This window comes from Phyllostomus hastatus, unplaced genomic scaffold (assembly GCF_019186645.2).
Source record: "Phyllostomus hastatus isolate PE091 unplaced genomic scaffold, TTU_PhHast_1.1 phas_contig_113, whole genome shotgun sequence".
Classification (NCBI taxonomy): Eukaryota; Metazoa; Chordata; class Mammalia; order Chiroptera; family Phyllostomidae; genus Phyllostomus; species Phyllostomus hastatus.
The window spans coordinates 15,437,449-15,457,918 of NW_025333530.1; the positions used below are offsets into that span (position 1 = coordinate 15,437,449).

General features: G+C 47.7%; 1 protein-coding gene across 3 annotated transcripts; it reads left to right on the plus strand.

Annotated features, from left to right (window-relative positions):
* The first annotated feature begins 1,500 nt into the window (after nt 1-1,500).
* ABCG4 (ATP binding cassette subfamily G member 4) lies at nt 1,501-19,671 on the plus strand. Of its 3 annotated transcripts, none has more exons than XM_045840476.1 (15): nt 1,501-1,594; nt 2,147-2,396; nt 11,774-11,891; nt 12,008-12,140; nt 12,274-12,324; nt 12,536-12,681; nt 13,800-13,923; nt 14,052-14,166; nt 14,360-14,502; nt 15,388-15,486; nt 15,690-15,858; nt 15,941-16,041; nt 17,387-17,563; nt 17,718-17,836; nt 17,992-19,671. In XM_045840476.1, exons 2-15 carry the CDS (start codon nt 2,156-2,158, stop codon nt 18,215-18,217), a joined length of 1,962 nt encoding a protein of 653 aa, XP_045696432.1. In that variant the 5' UTR covers nt 1,501-1,594; nt 2,147-2,155; the 3' UTR covers nt 18,218-19,671. The 3 variants fall into 3 exon arrangements, with proteins under 3 accessions (XP_045696432.1, XP_045696435.1, XP_045696438.1); XM_045840479.1 differs by having other exon boundaries at nt 17,405-17,563; XM_045840482.1 differs by lacking the exon at nt 1,501-1,594 and adding an exon at nt 10,988-11,124 and having other exon boundaries at nt 2,269-2,396.
* The last annotated feature ends 799 nt before the right edge of the window (nt 19,672-20,470 follow it).

The following is a 20,470-nucleotide window of genomic DNA, read 5'->3' on the forward strand; positions in this document are numbered from 1 at the left end:
TTTCTAATATTTCCTGGACACCTTGAGTTCTGAACTCTATTACAAATCCTTCTTTGGGCACCCTTTGGCTGCACTCTCCTACAGTAGCAGCAGCACCAGAACCAACACCAGCACCAGCAGCCTTCTCTCTTATCAGTCTCTGCTGTGTGACAGGTAGGAACTTAAAAGCTCAAGTCACATGTCTCAGCTAGCTAACATACTTATCCCTTAAAGATTGGAGCTGGGGTGGATAAGGCCCAAAAGGAATTGTTTGACAAAGAAGCAGGGAAGCCCTGGATGGTGTAGTTCAGTGGATTGAGCGAGGGCCTACAAACCAAAGGGTCACTGGTTTGATTCCCAGTCAGGGCACATGCTTGGGTTGCAGGCTGGGTTCCCAGTAGGGGGTGTTTGAGAGGTAACCACACATTGATATCTCTCTCCCTCTCTTTCTCCTTCCCTTCCTCTCTCTCTAAAAAAATAAAATCTTTGAAAAAAAAAGAAGCAGGGGAATCTTGAAGAAGGAGAAGGAGGAGGAGAAGAAGGAGGAGGAGGAAGAAAAGGAGGAAGAAGAAGAGGAGGAAAGTCCCAAGAGTGCTCTGGGGACCTATCTCTCTGCGGGTTTTTGGGGAGAGAAGAGAATGCACACGTGATATGAAGATGCCACAGGCAGTGTCTGTGAGCCCTGTACATGTCCTGGCAACCATGTGCATCAAGCATCAGGCATATGCCCATCTTAAAGGCCCGAGTTTACCTGGGAGATTAAAGATTTCTATAGTTGGAGCAGGCTGAGCTCTGGGTACCAGTTTAAACTTGAGGCTGCTCAAGCTCTCCCAAAGTGGCTACCCTGTCTCTCTTCTAAACTAGCTTCCTTGTCCTTAGAGAGGGACGGTGTCAGAGGAGGAGTGGGATGTCCTTGACTCTTGATTTCAAAGCCCTTTTACGTAGTATGGGGATTGTCTGGGGGAAGCCTGAGCTCCAGGGCCAGAACCGAGGGAAATATATTGGTGGAGGAGAGCGCGGGATGCAGACGGGCTTACAGCTTCACAATCCCTTGAAGGTGTTGGAATCTGCACCCCAATCCTCCCCCCACCCCACCATAGTCTAATCTGTAATACGGGGACCTGTCCCTATTGAGTGACTTCAGTTCTCCTTCCCTCTCTGTCCCCAAATCTGACCTTCATCGCCAACTTTTCAGTCCTGAGTCCACAACTGCATTCGTCTGGGCCCTGCGTAGTCTGCGCCGCTTTCCTCTTGGCCATCCTTGCGACCTGCGAGCTGCGGGTGGGCGCGGGCCCTTTAAGAACAGGGTCCCGTTGTTCCTATAGCTTGGACGAGAGTGCAGTCGTCCGAAGGGCTCGGGAGGAAAAGGCACCCAGGACCAGGCTCAGGGACCCGGTGAGCACAGCCCAGAGGAACTGGGGAGCGCCCCAACCTCCCCACCCGATCTATCATCTCTCCTCCGACTTGAGGTCCGGGCCCTCCCTTGTCGCCCCGCTCCGCCCCCGCCCCGCCCTGGCCCGGGCTGCCGGGACCGGGAGCTGGGACTCCTGTGCCGCAGCCCCGAGTCTCCATCCTCCATCCTCTATCCTCGGCCCTTGACAACGGGCACCTCAAGGTGACTAGGCATGCGGGAGATGGGAGGGGGGTAAACTGGCCTTGAGCACTTAGTTGGCCGGGGGCGAGAGGGTTGAGTCCTAGTGGTGCTCCAGTCTGGGGAGCGCCTAGGGCCCACGGACCCAGGGGCACCGGAGGGCCAGGGAGTTGCGCTCAGGGATGGGGAGAGGCCCAGAGTCTCCCTATCCACTTCCCCTGTGCACCCTGGCCTCAACTGCTACCATGACCTCCTAGTGGTCAGCCTCTGCAGGCCTCCAGGATAAGGAGATTAGAGTGTCAGTTTGGAGGAGGGAGCTGGTGAGGGCGTCGATGCGCCGGGCTGGGGCCAGGCTGGGGTTGGGGCTGTCTCAGACCACAGGAGAGGTTGGGACTGAGCGTAGCTGCACTTGGTGTGTGGAAGGGATGCTCTGGCTGTGGGAAGTAACTTGCTCCCAGTAGCTTACCTGCCCTGAGAAGGAGGCCGAGGTTGGGGTGGAGGCCGAAGTAGCAAACTGGGAGCTTTGAGCTGGAGCTTGGGGTTCTGCCCGGAACTGAGCAGGCCCTTCTACTGCAGGTTGCCAGCATGATGGCGGAGAAGGCACTGGAGGCCGTGGGCTGTGGACTAGGACCGGGGGCTGTGACCATGGCCGTGGCGCTGGAGGACGTGGGGGACCCCCCTGTGCTGACCACACATCTGAAGAAGGTGGAGAACCACATCACCGAAGCCCAGCGCTTCTCCCACCTACCTAAGCGCTCAGCTGTTGACATTGAATTCGTGGAGCTGTCCTATTCCGTGCGGGAGGGGCCCTGCTGGCGAAAACGCGGTAGGGAGCAGCCTTGCGGGGAGCTGTGGCCACCCACACCCTCCCCTCAGTGAGTTGCCTAAGGGAGCACGAGATCTGGGTGTCTCCTATTCTGCAAATCCTACACCAGTGGGCCCTGTGGGAACATTAAAATCTCAGCCCCCCACTGTGCACCTGGACCTCAGTGCCAGGATCTTCATTCCCTCCACATCTGTGAACACTGTGACACTAGGTTTAATTGGTTATTGAAGCTTTCCTCTTCCAAGTTGACATTATGATGCCTGCTCCTTGAGTTTTCCTTTCTTACTTAGTTCTTGCTGAAGTCCTTCAAAGCAGGGAGAGTGAAGGTTTGGCACGAGAGATGATATTCTGTTACTAATAAGGAAACAGAGACCCCTGTCACACAGCTAAGTGGTAGAGCTGGGAGTAGAAATTAGGTTTTAAAGCTCTACATGCATTTTTTCTGTCAACGTAAGAATTTCCAAACCTGTAGGAAAAAATCTGTAAGTTTATTAGAGTTTATTTAAACTTAGGACATGCTCAGAAGCAAGATCTCAACAGACAGAAAATGCTCCATATCTGGAGAATGGCAGTTTGACAGTTCTTTTCATGCATTTAGAATCAAAGGAGAAAGTAAGGAAGGTTCCATGAAATCTATTTGTGGTAGATTTGGGAGGTGGGAGAAAGCAAAGTGGGATATCTCTGGAATTTAACATTTACAGTAAATAGAAATGGCAACAAGGTAACAATGAGGACATTTGGTGCATGTGCTCTAGTGAGGGCAGACCTTCAGGGTCTGGAAAAGATGATCTGGCATTTCCAAGGTGAGTTAACCTAGGATGCACAAGAACGATGGACAGGACTCACTTAGACAAAGGTGCATGTTTTACTAAGGAAGCTACAGGCCTGGGGCATGACTACCCACCAGGACCTGCCCAGTTAGGAATTTCTGATATCATCCTGTGAGGTTACTTTTAGTAACTGAGCTTGTCAGGCCTGCCATGTGACCTGAAATTGTTGAATTTACTGCATAGCTCCCTCTTTTCTTTCACAGTTTTTTCCCCCTATCTTAATTTCCCTGTTAAAGCATTCCCATCTCTTCTTTCCCCCATCAGTACATTTGGGTAAAGTCTGGGGCTCTGAGTTCCTTTGATTCCTGACCATCCCCTATACCTCCTGCCCTGCGTAGGTTGGGCTAGGAATAGAGAACCTGTGGTAGAATTTTTTTCCCCAGAGCCTAGGTGTAGGTCAGGGATAGAGCTGGGACATTGTGCTCTAAGGTTTAAAAGTAGATCTGGGATGCTTTCAGAGCAAGGCTGAGCATGAGTTATTTCTGCATTTCCTCCCCTAATTCCAATGAACAACCAAAAGGTCACAGGGCATGAGCCTACAAAAACTGAGGCATCTGGGCTCCCTGCCTAGTACCTTATCCCTAAGCAGTTTCTTTCAGCCCTGACAGCAACTCTGGGCAAAATGAGGGAGTAGCTGTCATTTCCTTAGCCGTCTCATTTCCTCATGATTTTAAGGAGATAAAAAGATAAAAAGGACATGTGGTGAGATGGACCAGCTCTCTGGTGGCTTCAACCCACCAGCCACAAAATTGTCGCCCTTACCTGTCTATCATTCCTTTTGATCTTGCCAGTCCTATTTTGCTTTACTGTCCATTCTGTTGACCTTTTTTAAAATCAATATATTTTATTGATTATGCCATTACAGTTGTCCCTATTTTTCCCTCTTTGCCCTCCTCCGCCTGGTATCCTTCTTCCTTCCAGCAAGCCCCACCACCTTAGTTCATGGCCATGGGTCATGCATATAACTTCTTTGGCTTCTCCATTTCCCATATGATTCTTAACCTCCCCGTCTATTTTGTACCTACCATTTATGCTTCTTATTCCCTGTACTTTTTCCCCCCCATTCTTCCCCTTCCCACTCCCCACTGAAGACCCTCCATGTGCTCTCCATTTCTGTGATTCTGTTCCTGTTCAGGTGTTTGCTCAGTTTGTTTTTGTTTTTTTAAGGTTTGGTTGTTGATAGTTGTGCGTTTGTTGTCATCTTACTGTTCATATTTTTTCATCTTTTCTTTTTTCTTAGATAAGCCCCCTTTAAAATTTCATATAATAAGGGCTTGGTGATGATGAATTCCTTTAAGTTGACCTTATCTGGGAAGCACTTTATCTGCTCCCTCATTCTAAATGATAGTTTTGCTGAATAGAGTAATCTTGGATGTAGGTCCTTGCCTTTCATGACTTTGAATACTTCTTTCCAGTCCCTTCTTGCATGCAAAGTTTCTTTTGATAGTCTTCTGGAACTCCTTTGTAGGTAATTGTCTCCTTTTCTCTTTCTGCTTTTGAGATTCTCTCCTTATCTTTACTCTTGGGTAATGTAATAATGATGTGCCTTGGTGTGTGCTTCCTTGGGTCCAACTTCTTTGGGGCTCTCTGAGCTTTCTGGACTTCCTGGAAGTCTATTTCCTTGCCAGATTGGGGAAGTTCTCCTTCATTACTTTTTCAAATAAGTTTCCAATGTCTTGCTCTTCCTCTTCTCCTCTGGCACCCTTGTGACTGAGATGCTAGAACATTTAAAGTTGTCCAGGAAGTTCCTAAGTCTCTCCTCATTTTTTAAATATAGTTTTATTGATTATGCTATCACAGTTGTCCCATTTTCCCCCCTTCACTCCCCTCCACCCTGCACACCTTCTCCCACCCACATTCCCCCCCGTAGTTCACGTCCATGTGTCATACTTACAAGTTCTTGACTTCTACATTTCCCATACTATTCTTACCTTCCCCCTGTCTATTTTCTACCTACCATCTATGTTACTTATTCTCTGTACCTTTTCCCCCTCTCTCCTCCTCCCACTCCCCTATTGATAACCCTCCATGTGATCTCTATTTCTGTGCTTCTGTTCCTGTTCTAGTTGTTTGCTTAGTTTGTTTTTGTTTTTGTTTCAGGTGTGGTTGTTAATAACATGAGTTTGCTGTCATTTTAGTGAACGTGTTTTTATCTTCTTTTTCTTAAATAAATCCCTTTAACATTTCACATAATAAGGGCTTGGTGATGATGAACTCCTTGAACTTGAGTGTATCTGAGAAGCACTTTATCTGCCCTTCCATTCTAAATGAAAGCTTTGCTGGATAGAGCAATCTGGGATGTAGGTCCTTGCCTTTCATGACTTGGAATACTTCTTTCCAGCCCCTTCTTGCCTGTAAGGTCTCTTGCCTGTATTTCTCTTTTGAGAAAACAGCTGACAGCCTGATGGGAACTCCTTTGTAGGTAACTCTCCTTATCTCTTGCTGCTTCTAGGATTCTCTCCTTCATTTCAATTTTGGATAATGTAATTGTGATGTGCCTTGGTGTGTTCCTCCTTGGGTCCAACTTCTTTAGGACTCTCTGAGCTTCCTGGACTTCCTGGAAGTCTATTTCCTTTGCCAGATTGGGGAAGTTCTTTGTTATTTTTTCAAATGATTTTTCCACTTGTTGTTGTTCTTCTTCTCCTTCTGTTACCCTGTAATTTGGATGTTGGAACATTTAAAGATGTTCCTAAGCCTCTCCTTACTTTTTTGAATCCTAGTTTCTTCATTCTTTTCTTATTGGATATTTCTTCCTTCTGGTTCACTCCATTGATTTGAGTCCCAGTTTCCTTTTCATCACTATTGGTTCCCTGTGCATTTTCCTTTATTTCACTTAGTGTAGCCTTCATTTGTTCATCTAGTTTGTGACCAAATTCAACCAATTCTGTGAGCATCCTGATCACCACTGCTTTGAACGGTGCATCTGAACTGTGCATCTCTTTGTCACTTAGTTGTATTATTTCTGGAGTTTTGATCTATTCTTTTGTTTGGGCCATTTTTTTTTGTCTTGATGCACCTGTTACATAGTGAGGGGCGGAGCCTTAGGTGTTCACCAGGATGGGGCAACCCAGGTAGCTGCGTTGTGACACAGTATGTGGGGGAGAGGTCAGAGAGGGAACAATGGTGCTTGCTCCTCTCTCTGCTGGATTTCAGTCACTTTCGCAGCTTCCCCCAAGCAAGCTGGGCCCTTCTGGTGCTGATTCCCATGTGGGTGGGTTTGTGTACGTTCTAGGACCCTGTGGGCCTCTCGAGCGAACTCTGCTGTGAGGCTGGGAGTCTCTCCTGGAACTCAACCCCCACAGGTGTTTTCAATGAGTGTTTTGTGGCTTTATTTCCCTGAGCAGGAACCCTGGGGTGCACGGTCTGTCTCGCTCCCCAGTTTTGCCTGGTTTATCTGTGCTCAAATGTGGGACTGCCCAGTCCGCCAGCTATCTTGTGTGCTGCGCCCCTCCACAATCTGCCACCTTGCTGGGTCCACCCACTGCTGCCTTGCATGCCTGGGGTCCGCCAGCTGCCAATTTGGGGAGAGTCCTTTCCACGTGGCCGCCTGACTCCACCGCTCCTACTAGTCTGGATGAATATTTCTTCTTTAACTCCTTGGTTGTTGGACTTCCATACAGTTCATTTTGCTGTCAGTACTGGTTGTTTTTTTGTTCCTAAATTTTTGTTGTCCTTATTTTGGTTGTGTGAGGAGGCACAGTGTGTCTGCCTATGCCTCCATATTGGCCAGAAGTGTCTCCTCACTTTCTTGAATTCTTGTTTCTTCATTCTGTTCTGGCTGAATGTTTATTTCTTTCTTCTGGTCCAAATGGTTGATATGAGTCCCAGTTTCCTTCCCATCACTGTTAGTTCCCTGTACATTTTCCTTATTTCACTTAGCATAGCCTTAAGTTCTTCCTCTATTTTGTGAACATACTCAACCATTTCTGTGAGCATCCTGATTACCCGTGTTTTGAACTCTGCATCTGGTAGGTTGGCTATCTCTTCATTGCTTAATTCCTTTTTTTTGGAGCTTATTTTTAAAAAAGATTTCACTTATTTATTTTCAGACAGAAGGGAAGGGAGGGAGACAGAGAGGGAGAGAAATATCAATGTGTGGTTGCCTCTGAAGTGCCCCCTACTGGGGACCTGGACCGCAACCCAGGCATTTGCCCTGACTGGGAATCAAACCAGCGACCCTTTAGTTTGCAGGCTGGTGCTCAATCTACTGAGCCACACCAGCCAGGGCTGAAGCTTTGATCTGTTCTTTCATTTGGGCCATATTTCTTTGCCTTGACATTCCTGTTATGTAGTAAGGGATGGAGCCTTAGGTATTCCCCAGGGCAGGCAACTCATATAGCTGGTTTGTGGTGCTGTGTGTGGGGGAGGGGTCCAAGAGAGAACAGTGCCACTTGTTCAACTCTCGGCTGGCTTTCAGTCACTTCCCCAGCTACCCGCAAGCAAAATTGAGCTCTTCTGGTGCTGTTTCCTGGGTGGATGGGTTTGTGTATGCTCTAGGACCCTGTGGATCTATCCAATAAACTCTCCTGTGAGGCTAGGAGTATCTTCCACCATGGCAACCCCCACAAGATTTTACAGCCAGAGGTTTTGAGGCTTTATTTCCCCTCACTGGAACCCTGGGTTGCACAGTCTCTCTCGCTTCCCAATTGTCCCTCCTGGTTTATCTACTTGCAAACACAGGACTGCCCAGTCTGCTAGCCGCCACCTCACCGTGAGTCCTCTCCACCCCAGCTGCCCATCTCCACCCCTCCTACCAGCCTGTATGAATGTTTCCTCTTTAACTCCTTGGTCGTCGGACTTCCATACAGTTTGATTTTCTGGCAGTTCTGGTTATTTATTTTTTTAAAAGATTTTATTTATTTATTTTTAGATAGAAGGGAAGGAAGGGAGAAAGAGAGGAAGAGAAACATCAACACCTAGTTGCCTCTCGTCTGCCCCCCACTGGGAATCTAGCCCACAACTCAGGCATGTGCCCTGATTGGGAATCGAACCAGTGACCTTTGGTTCTCAGGCCATCACTCAGCCCACTGTGCCATGCCAGCCAGGGCTATTTTTTGTTTTTAAATTTGTTGTTGTCCTTGTTTTCATTGTGCAAGGAGGCAAAATGTATCCAGCTACACCTCCATCTTGGCCATAAGTCCCGTTGTGTGGTCTTTCTTTCCCTTGCCCTTTTCTCTGTACTCTGTCCTTCTCTCTCTAACTTCTCTTTCATTTGAATCATTCTCTCTTTCTCTAAAGGGCAGAAAGTAATTACAGGTAGGCAGAGAGAGAAGAGAGCAATGGGTGTGGAGAGAGGGAAATTTCTGCCATTTTGAGCTAAGGATTCATCACCAGTTTCTCCTAATTATATGTGACATTTCTTGTTTTTTAAAAATACTTTTAAATTAATTATTAATTATGTCAGTTAATATTCACAATACCCTATTATGTCCTTGGTAGGCAATATTGCTATCTTTATTTTGCAGACGAGGAAACAGAGGACCTGAAAGATTAAGTGACTTAAAGTTGTAAAGGACCTTGGCTGGCGTGGCTCAGTGGATTGAGTGCTGGCTTGCGAACCAAGGGGTCACCTTTTTGGTTCCTAGTCAACTCACATGCCTGGGTTGTGGGCCGGGTCCCCAGTTGGGGGCACTTCAGAGGCAACCACACATCGATGTTTCTCTCCCTCTTTTTCTCCCTCCCTTCCCTTCCTTCTTTTCTTTTTTTTAAGATTTTATTTATTTATTTTTAGAGAGGGAAGGCAGGAAGATAGCGAGAGAGAGAGAAACATCAATGTGCAGTTGCTGGCGGTTATGGCCTGCAACCCAGGCATGTACCCTGCCTGGGAATCGAACCTGCAACACTTTGGTTCGCAGCCTGCACTCAGTCCACTGAGCTACACCAGCCAGGTCTTCCTTCTAAAAATAAGTATATAAAATAAAATAAATTGCAAAGAAAAAAAACAGAAAAAAAAACTTGCAAAGACAGTTACTGGCTGAAATGGAACTGCTGTATTTTGCCATGTATAATATACACATTTTTGCCCAAAATTTTGAGGGAAAAGTAAGGATGCAAATTATACATGGGTAGTACTAATGATACATAAATATCGTAAATTTGTTACCAGTACATAAAATGTCTTGAACTTTGTATCTGTTCTTGTATTTTGTAATTATTTGTTACATAAAATTTCTTGTACCATAATATGTAAAAAACTAAATGCTAAAATTCCCTTATAATACAAAAAACAAGTATCTAAATATAAATAAATAATTAATTGAATTAAAAAATTACAATGAAAAATTTTTTTCCTGACAGTTCGGGCCAGAAACATGCATGTGCTTTATACACGACAAAATATGGTAGAACTTTGGTTCTCTCCTGCCCAAGACCTGGTAGGCCTCTTCCATACTGAGCAGTTATCATACAGCAGGAATTTACTTCTAAGCTGTGTGACCTTGGGAAGGCTACTTACCCTCTCTTGGCTTTACTTTCCTCATCTGTAAACTGGAATGATAAGAATACCCACCATGCAGGCTTGTTGTGAAGCTCAGATATTATCTGTGAAAATGCTTTGTGAAAGGCAAGTGTAAGACATTTTTATTAGGCATCAGTGTTCAATCTAGTGCTTGGCTGCGGTTAAATGAGGGGGAAGGTTCATTATTGTCAGTTTCTTGCTTGCAAAAGAAATCACTTCCCATAAGTGGCTCTGAAAAGTATATGCTGCAGTACAGAAGCATCTGTCTTTGTGATTGATGATGGTGATGACTGAGGCAGAGGACTGGAATCCATGACTTCCCTTCTCCCAGTAAGCAACTTGCTGTGTGACGTTGGGTGAGTCACTGGATGTCCCTGGGCCCCAGTTGCCTCATCCATGTTGCTACAGTAGCAACTGAGGTAGTGAATTTTGTAAACTATAAAGCACCATCCAGGCAGTTGGTGTGATCAAGACCACACATTTGGCAGCAGCTGTGTCCCTTCTGATAGGATATCCCAGAAGGATGGACAGCTGGGTGCTGTGCAAGGAAGGTGAAAGCTCACATCCCTTCACTGTCTTTGCTAAGCATGTAGAGTGGAGAGGGAACTGGGCTTTGTGGGGTTTGGAGAGGGTGGTAGTGAGCAAGGTACCTGGTAGGGGATTGGTGTTTTGGCCTCACTGAGGCAAGTCTGTAAGCATAGCAGGCAGGGCCCACCTCATTGGCTTTCTCCTTGTGCTCCACCCTTTTGTCTCACCAGGCGACCCCTGTAGTCTCTCTGCCCTCTGCTCCCTGGACTGTATTACATATACACTCCTATATAGGAGAGCCATTCCTCCCAAAGCCTGGAGAAACGACTTCCCTTTCCATTTCATAATTCTGCCCATCCTTCAAGACTTAGGGCAAATACCACCTCTTCCAAAAGCCATTCCTGATTTTCCCCTAGCTCCTCCATCCTCATCAATTCCATTGTCTGCATCCTCATTGTGCATTATTTGTACTTTTGTTATAACTCTTATTTTGTCTCTCCTCAGATCCACAGATGTTTTCCATCTTTTTACCTAGAATGTGACCTTCTTGAGTGCAGGAACCTTGTCTTCCTCATTTTTTTTTTTTTTGCCCAGTGTCTGGTACAGAGCTTAGAATATAGTAGATATCAATAAGCATTGTCAAATAGAATTAATAATAAAATGTTGCTTTGTAATGCTCTTTGTGTGCCAAGTGCTATCATATGCTTTACATATATTATCTCATTGAATCTTTATAACAACCCTATGAGATAGGTACTATCATCCTCATTTTACAGATGAGTGACCTGGAGCTCAAAGAGGTTAAGCACTTGCTCAAGGTCACACAGCTGGTAAGTGTGGAGCCAGAATTTGAACCTACATTCACCTGACTCCAAACCAGTGCATATGCTACCTCCCAATGAGTGAATGGAAGGTAAGATTTTACTGCACCATGTTAGGGGATATAAACACAAGCCTGGGGCAGAGAGAGCACAAAGAAGAGGCTTTTTCAAAATGAGTCCAAAGCTTTGAGAACACACATTCATAGAACAAACACCATTGAGCATCTAGTTGCCAGCCTGCTGAGGTTACAAAGATGAGTAAGACAAAGACCCTGCTCCCAAGGAGCTCACTGGCTAAGAGGCTGGACTAGGGAGGGAGGGACATGCTGGCATATGAGAAGTACTATGGGAACAGAGAGGACAGTCAGGACGCTCAGGCTGGATCATTGGTAAAGTCTTCCCGGGGGAGGTGAGAGCATGACTCTTGTGTTTATAGAAGTGGATCAGGCTTTTCTGTAACCCTGACCCCCTCTACATGCCTATCCATGAGATAGGAGGGGGTCTTCCATGGCTTTCAGAAGAGTATTGTCACCTCTGGTACTTTGACATTAGTAGTGTCATTTCTAGGGGGCAGGATAAGAGGTATGGGTTATTGTTGGGACTCTGAGGGTTACTGCTTTATCCTAACCAGTTCATACCAAGTAAGGACTGCTTATTTTACTGATAGCCATGGCTGCTCCTAAAAGTTCAGGATGCCTCTGTTCACTACATCCCTTGTCAAAAGTTCCTCCCTCCATGCAGGTTATAAGACCCTCCTCAAGTGCCTATCAGGTAAATTCTGCCACCGGGAGCTAATTGGCATCATGGGCCCCTCAGGGGCTGGCAAGTCCACATTTATGAACATCTTGGCAGGATACAGGTGAGGACAAGGCTAGGGTGGAATGGGGACAGAACCCAGAAAGAAGGATCCCCTGGGGAGCACAGAAGATGTTCCGGAGTTGCCTTGACTCCCATCTCCAACTGATTTTTCTGCAGGGAGTGTGGAATGAAGGGACAGATCCTGGTCAATGGGAAGTCACGGGAACTGAGGACCTTCCGCAAGATGTCCTGTTACATCATGCAGGATGACATGCTGCTGCCACATCTCACAGTGCTGGAAGCTATGATGGTAAGGGCAGAATAAACAACTCCTCTTCCCTCTTGCCCCTTCTGTCTGCTGTCCCCATCCTCCTTATTGGCTAAGAGTCAAGGCAGTGACCTCCTCTCATACATAGCTGACCTGCCTATTTTCTGGGCCTCAGGTCTCTGCTAATCTGAAGCTGAGCGAAAAGCAAGAGGTGAAGAAGGAGCTGGTGAGTGGGGAAAGGGAAGGGGAGGAATGGGACAGCCATCCTTTTTTGGTGCTATTGAGTTCTGGAGCTGAGTTGTGGGGGGGGGGCGGTGAGAGAATGGTGTTCAAGCCTGGCACACTAGACTTAAGGGAGATGCTTCTTTAAATTGGGGTGGCACACAGGGAAGCAGAGACTCAAGCTGATTTGGGGTTGCGGGGCGGGGCTGGGGCAGGTGACAGAAATCCTGACAGCATTGGGCCTGATGTCCTGCTCCCACACGAGGACAGCCCTGCTCTCCAGCGGTCAGAGGAAGCGCCTGGCCATCGCCCTGGAGCTGGTCAACAATCCACCTGTCATGTTCTTTGATGAGCCCACCAGGTAGTTCTCCCCCTCCTTTCCCACCCTTAGCTAGGGCTGAAGGCTGCTGGATACCAGAGCCTGTGCTCTCAGCTTTCTGGGGCCAAGATAAGGGCTTACTCCTCATCTTTATCCCTGCCAATCCTGTTGCTGTAGCAGCCCCATCCTTCACACTGGCAGAAATCCTGAAGTCCTCCTTGACTGATGCCTCCCTTTCCTTCTCTCCCCAACAGCCAATCATTAGTCGCCAAGTCCTTCAGATTCCACTTCCTTTGGCCATCTCTCAGATTCACCCCACCCCTATCCCTAGTGCCAGTGCTAAGTTCAGGACATCATCAGCTCTTGCCTGCATTTCTGCAACAGACTCCTCTATTTCCTCATCTCCAGTCTCTCCCAGCCAATACTTCTTCCACGCTGCTGCCAGAATGAACTTCCTAAAAGACAAGTCTGGCAATACTCACTCTCCTACTTAACAATATGCAATGATGCCCATTTGCCCTCAGATTAAAGTCAGAAGACTCATAAAGTCGTCTTCTGAACATACTTCTCTGACCTCATATCTTGCTTCATGCTGTCTTATATTTTAGGCTCTAATAATATTGAATTGCTTATAACTCCTTGCAAAGCCATGTGTTTCATGCCTCTGAGTTTTGCACATGCTGTGTCTTTTGCCTGGAATGCCCTTCACCACCATGCCTGCCCTTCTACCTTCACCTGGTTTAGCTCTTTCTTCTTCCAGACTCACTCAGAAACCTCTGACTGCCCTGAAAGATGCTTGTACAGAAGGGTTGAATACTCCTCCTTTCACTCCATGTGAATAGAATACAACACATTTCGATGATCTCAAATAATCTGTGCACTTAACTCTCCTAGAGTCTATGCCTTATTTATACATCATTGTAATTCCAGTGCCTGGCATTCAGCAGATGCTTAATATATACTTGTTAAAGTGAACAATGCTCTGGGCTTCTTGGTACATCCAAATGCCTGAATCATAGTGTGTATAGGATATAGGGATGGCCAGAGTGACCCTTTCCTGCCAGTTCCATCCCATTCATAGTAGCTGCTCTACCTCAAACACTCCCTTCTCTTGGCTCTGCCCACCTCACCCCACCCCCTGATGGCCTCTCTCTGGACAGTGGTCTGGACAGCGCCTCCTGTTTCCAAGTGGTGTCCCTCATGAAGTCCCTGGCCCAGGGAGGCCGTACCATCATCTGCACCATCCACCAGCCCAGTGCCAAACTCTTTGAGATGTTTGACAAGGTGAGTGTCTCTGGTCATCAAAGACGAGTGGCCCGAGTTGGGAAGAGGGAAAGGGGTGAATAGAGGTGCTGGTAAGGCCTATCTGGCCCACTGGTCTTGTTTTTTTCACTCTTTTCTTTCCACCTCAGCTTTACATCCTGAGCCAGGGTCAGTGCATCTTCAAGGGTATGGTCACCAATCTGATCCCCTATTTGAAGGGCCTCGGCTTACATTGCCCCACCTACCATAATCCAGCTGACTTCAGTGAGTGAGGGCCTGTTGGTACGGGCTGGGATATGAGCGGGAACCAACACTGGGGACTTGGATCATGCACTTAGGCCTTCTGGAGACAGAGATCTCACTGTCACCTGCCTTCAACACAGACCCAAGGAGGGGCTGGCTTGCCCTTGGGAACAAGGATAGATCTTAGCTGAGCACTCCTCTCTGTGCCCCCTAGTCATTGAGGTGGCCTCTGGCGAGTATGGAGACCTGAACCCCATGCTGTTCAGGGCTGTGCAGAATGGGCTGTGCGCCATGACTGAGAGGAAGAGCAGCCCTGAGAAGAATGAGGTCCCTGCCCTCTGTCCCCCTTGCCCTCCGGTGAGTAGGGGTGAAGAGGGCAGAGAGTGTAGAGTGGGAGAGGGGAGAAGGGACCATGACAGTGGCCCTGCCAAAGAGGCCAAAGAGATGTCCCTCAGAGGCACACAACCATTGGGTACTAGGAAAAACCTAGGACTTGGAATAGACCTATTATTAACAGCTGTGTGACTTTGGACAACTTACTTAACCTCTTTGAGCTTCTGCTTTCTTTTTTTTTTTTATTCCTTTAGTAAATTTTTACTGAGCATCTGTAGTGTGTTGTCCCCAGTGCCAGCACACTAGACTAGACTGATGCAGTCTCTGGCCTCTAGGCCAGTGTGGTTTACTATGGCTCATCTCCAACTTGGAGGTGATGACACTAAACTCACAGTGTTAGTGGGATGATTAAGATTGTCATGTGAAGCTGTTCACACTGTAGCTGGTTACAGCCAGTGTTTGTTCAGTGCCAGTTCTCCTCCTTAAATGAGATACTATAACCCTTGGAAGCAGACAGCATTATTTTGTTGTTGTCATCATTATTATTATTTTTAAATAATATTATTGAGAAAGTGGTGGCATAAAGCTATGATGCCCTTAAATGTTTTATGATGGATTTTGGAGAAGAAGAGAAGTGATTGATCTACTAGTGGCCCCCGTGGGTGTCCTTGACTCCCTTTCTATCTCCTGCTTCCCAAGTTTTTATTCCTCCTCCTGTGTCTCCCCATGTCTCACATTCACACCCAAAGGCCACTTGCCAGACACAAAACTCAATGGTGATAACTTCTCGTTCTGTAGACCTGGAGGACCCCTGCCCTGGGGAAGGGCTCAGGGGTTTTCCCATTCCCTGGGCTGGGAGTGCAATGGATGTGTGCATAGGCTCACTTGACCCAATTTCTTCTTTCCCAGGAAGTGGATCCCATTGAAAGTCACACCTTTGCCACCAGCACCCTCACACAGTTCTGCATCCTCTTCAAGAGGACCTTCTTGTCCATCCTCAGGGACACGGTAAGGCATCAAGTTGAGGGAGAGGAGGCTGGCATGGGCCTAGCCTCTTGGGGAATAGGATCCTAGCAGCTCTTCCCTCACCCCCACAGTGCATCTATGGGTCTATGTGCCTGTGAGGGCAGCTCCACATTCCTACTCCAGTGTGGATGCTCATCCCTAGCCTGTGACCTATACATTCTCCTCCTGATGACCTTGTCACACAGGTCCTGACCCACCTGCGGTTCATGTCCCATGTGGTGATTGGTGTACTCATTGGTCTCCTCTACCTGAACATTGGCAATGATGCCAGCAAGGTCTTCAACAACACGGGTTGCCTCTTCTTCTCCATGCTGTTCCTCATGTTTGCTGCTCTTATGCCAACTGTGCTTACCTGTGAGCTGAGCTGCCCTGGGCATGGGTGGGGATGCTGAGGCAGGGTGTCGGCCAGTTTTGCCTAATCTGCCTATATTTTCAGTTCCCTTAGAGATGGCAGTCTTCATGAGGGAGCATCTCAACTACTGGTACAGCCTCAAAGCATATTACCTGGCCAAGACCATGGCCGATGTGCCCTTTCAGGTGAGCCTCTTCCTCCCTCCTGCCCACTTCCTTCCTGTCTTACTTATTCCATCCTTGCTTGCTTGTCCCCCTCAAACTTACCTATCATCTTTTCCTTTACTTCTACTTACTTAGAAAATAGGTGGTAAGTACCTACTATGCACCAGGCTCTGTGCCAGGCTGGGACACAGCAAGGAACAAGATGGATATAGTCTTGTCCTCGTGGAACTAATTTTCTAGTGTGAACAACTGATGACAAACAGAAAATGATAAAAATAGCCCTGCCTGGTGTGGCTTAGTGGACTGAGTGCTGGCCTGTGAACCTAAGGGTCGCTGGTTTGATTCCCAGTCAAGGCACATGCCTAGGTTGCAGGCCAGGTCCCAGTGGGGGTGCATGAGGGGCAACCACACATTGATGTTTCTCTCCTCTTTCTCCTTCCCTTCCCCTCTGTCTAAAAAAAAATAATTAAAATCTTTAAAAAAATTTAATAATAAAAAAAGAAAATGATAAAAATAGTAACACTACAGATGACTCTGTAAATATTTTTATTTTGAAGCAGTAGAAAATAGTGTAGGCTCTGGAGCCTTACTGCTACTTGCTAACTGTGAGATACTGAACAAGTCACCACATGTCTCTTTGCTTTAGTGTACCCATCTATAAAAAAGGCTGATGATAGTATCTACCTTGGGAATAGTAGTGAGAATTAAATGAGTTTTGTAAAGTACTTAGAATGGTACTTGACACATACTGAAGTGCCCCCAAAATGTTAGCTGTTATTGCCACCACCACCATATTCTAAGACCTCAGGCCACCAATAATCCATATGGCACCTTTGTGCAACTTAGAAAAGGGTGCCTCTTCCTCAGAGTGGATGCTGTACTGTGCCAGGGTACATGGCTTTATGAAAGGGCACAACTGTATCTCAGCCTTTGGCTGCCTCTTGATTAGGTGTCCTTGTACAGGGAACAACCTGTATGACTATGTAGTAGGTTTGGTCCTTGCCCTTCAAGAGGGGAGGGCAGCTACATCAGGGGGAACAAAACTCACATGGAGAGTTAATGAACGATATAAGGAATAAGCTGGCCCAGGTGGGACGGACTTTAGGATAGGCTCAGAAGATGGAGAAGTCACCATGCCTGAACTGGTCAGAGTGGGCCTAATGAAAGAGGTGAGACTGGAAGATGAATGAGGTTCATGTGGCCAGGGAGGAAGGAGACATGTGACTTGGTTGGGGCAGTGCAAACAAGAATGTAGAGACAGGACTAGGCATGAGCATTCTAGAAACAGCTGTCCTAGAGGCTCCTGCTGGGGCAAAGTGGAAAGTTTTGGCTACTGTGACCCTGGTTCACAACCCCATTGTTCCAGTTCTATGCCACTCCTCAGGTGGTGTGCCCAGTGGTGTACTGCAGCATCGTGTACTGGATGACAGGCCAGCCAGCCGAGACTAGCCGCTTCCTGCTCTTTTCAGCCCTGGCCACTGCCACAGCCTTGGTGGCCCAGTCTTTGGGGCTACTCATTGGAGCTGCCTCCAACTCCCTACAGGTAGGAAGTCTGGTATTTGGGAACTCCAAGAAGGGAGGCAGCAGGGGCTAGCATAAGGAGTGAGAGAGATCTATGGGAAACCTTGGGGTCACCCCAGCCTCAGATCTGTCCTGGTCACCCCTGTGATGGCCTTGTCTCCTTCCCTCCCCTCCAGGTGGCCACATTTGTGGGCCCAGTTACTGCCATTCCTGTCCTCTTATTCTCTGGTTTCTTCGTCAGCTTCAAGACCATCCCCACTTACCTGCAATGGAGCTCCTACCTCTCCTATGTCAGGTCAGTGCCTGCTTCCCTGGCCATCTGCCCTTGCTCCTCCCTGCAGGAGGTCATGCTCCAGGGAAGAGAGAGTTGCATCTGGGCTCTGGCAGTTTGCGTAGGGAGCAGTGACCCTCTCTATGCTGTATCCTGCTCTGATGCTCCTGCTTGTCTAGGTATGGTTTTGAGGGTGTGATTCTGACCATCTACGGCATGGAGCGAGGAGACTTGACCTGCTCTGAAGAGCACTGCCCCTTCCGGAAGCCACAGAGTATACTCCGAGCGCTGGATGTGGATGGTGCCAAGCTCTACATGGACTTTCTGGTCTTGGGCATCTTCTTCTTGGCCTTGCGGCTGCTGGCATATCTTGTACTCCGGTACCGGGTCAAGTCGGAGAGATAGAGCTTTGTCCTAGCCTGTGCCCTAGCCCCCACAGCAGGAAGCACCCAGCTCCAGCCCTTTGGGACTGTTTTAAAACCTCCTAGACTCAAGCACTGGCTGCTGGTGCAGCTGCCTTCCCCTCTCTCAGCTCCTCCACAGGTTGGTGGACTGACTGTGCTCTGGACCCTGGCCCTTAGAATCGGGTGCAGCCCTCCATGCCCAGGTTGATGTGGTTTGTAGCTTCCTCCCTTCTTTCTCCAACACCTGCATGCAAAGACCACAGGTAGGCCACCACCCCCCTTCCTGCCCTCAGCACCCTCCTCTGTTGTCTGCCTGGGAGCCCTGGGCTCTCCAGGCTCCCACATACAACTGACAAAAGTGGCTCCTTCTGGGAGTCCTAACCACACAAGTCTTTGTAAACTGAGCTGCTATGAGGTTGGGGCTCTAGGGCTGGGCCTTGATGGGGTCCCTGGAAGACCCATTTGGACATTAGAATGGAGCCAGGAAAGACTCTAGAAGTCTCTTCCTCCTTCTTACCTTCTGCCCCCACCCCCTAAGACCCTGGCTGATTTAGACAATCTGCTGGGACAGAAGCTGGGTTTTCTGTCTGGTCATCCTCCCAATCCTGGGGATTGGAGCTGCCTTGGGTCATAGGATGCCCTTTCTCCGCTTTCCATCACCTTTGGTGGGAGGGCTTTGTGATATCTCTGCAATAATGTTGCTGTTTTTCTCCTACCTGCCACTGGAACAGGAAAATGCACTTTATTCTGGGGGGTGGGGCAGTGAATGGGAGAAGACCCACACTTCCTTTCTCACTGCCCCTGCTGCATGTTCCTGCAATGCTCCCTCCCTTCTCCAGAGTTACAGGCACATACATGTGAACAGGCAATCTCAGCCCTCCATAACTTTGCTGTCCCTGATGGCTCAGAGAAAGAGTGATGGTGGCATGGTGGTGGTGGATGCTGTGGGGAGGGCAGTTCCAACCTCTTCCTGGGGTCTTCACTTGGACTGTGAGGAGGAGACTGGTGCTATCTAGGGCATCTTCTAGATCTGCAGGTGTCTATCCCCCAGTCTTCCCTCTCTCCCAAGCCAGGGGGTGGCACGGGGCATTAGCTCCCTGAAGTTCAGGACCTAACACAAGCACAAGCATGGGCACAAGTTGGTCTTGGCCACTGCCACCCCATGGCACTTTTGTGTATCAAGCTGGCATTCGCTTTCCTCCACAAGCTGGCATGTCTCTTTACGTCCCTTCCCATCATCTAAGGTGGCCCTTGGGCATGCCCAGGGCACCAGGGTGACAGGCACACCAGGGTATGTCTGGCTATCCTGGTGGGTCCAGGCTCATTCTGCTTCCAATTCCCCTTCCCTAGGGCTCTTTTCCCTCTTTATTACTTATTGTGCATATATCTCTCTATCTTCCCCCACTCTGCCGCAGATTCTCCCTATCACACAGAGATGCCAGTTGTATTGGTAGGATTTCACTCATTATTAATAAAACCTATATTTATACAGTATGCAGTGTGCAAATGTGTGTGGGTCTGGTACCTTGTACCATGGGCTGTGAAGGAGTCTTCAAAGCACTTAGTAAGAAGTTTGTGAGCTTTAGGAACCTGAGGCAGAAGAGTGTAAGTTCCAGGTATGAGGTCTGTTCAGAAAGTATCCAGCCACATACTATGAAAAATAGAGATATTTCTTGAAGAAGATACATGGTACAAGAATTATTGCACGTAGGACAATGACACCTCAGTCCCCTTCAAAGTAGGCACCTTGGGACCTCACACAGTTCTCCCAGCATCTCTTCCACTGTTCAAAACACTCTGAAAAATCCTTTTTTAGAATCACCATCAGCTGCCCCGTCATATTTTCCTGAATCTCATTGATGGTCTGCAGTATCTTCCCTTTCAAAGGTGATTTTAGTTGCCCATTGCTTCAGCCTTCTGAATCATCCAGATAATTTCCATGGAGGAGTGGTCAAGCTTGATGCAAAATTTGATGCAGATTCGTTGCTCTATTTGTTCAGTCATTTTGAATGCAACAGTTGCACAGTACACATGCTCACTTAGTGGCGTCTACTGCCACCACTGACTAGTACAGCAAGTCATTATTGTTCACACATGTGCATTCCAGTCCACTATCCTTGGTTGCCAGGTTACACTGATGTCATGCAAAACATTCTCATTATATTAACAATGTCTTTTTCCAGACAGACCTCCAACATCAAGCTAGTGAATGTGTATATTATAAAAGATCGACATCATTTTACATCTCACAAAT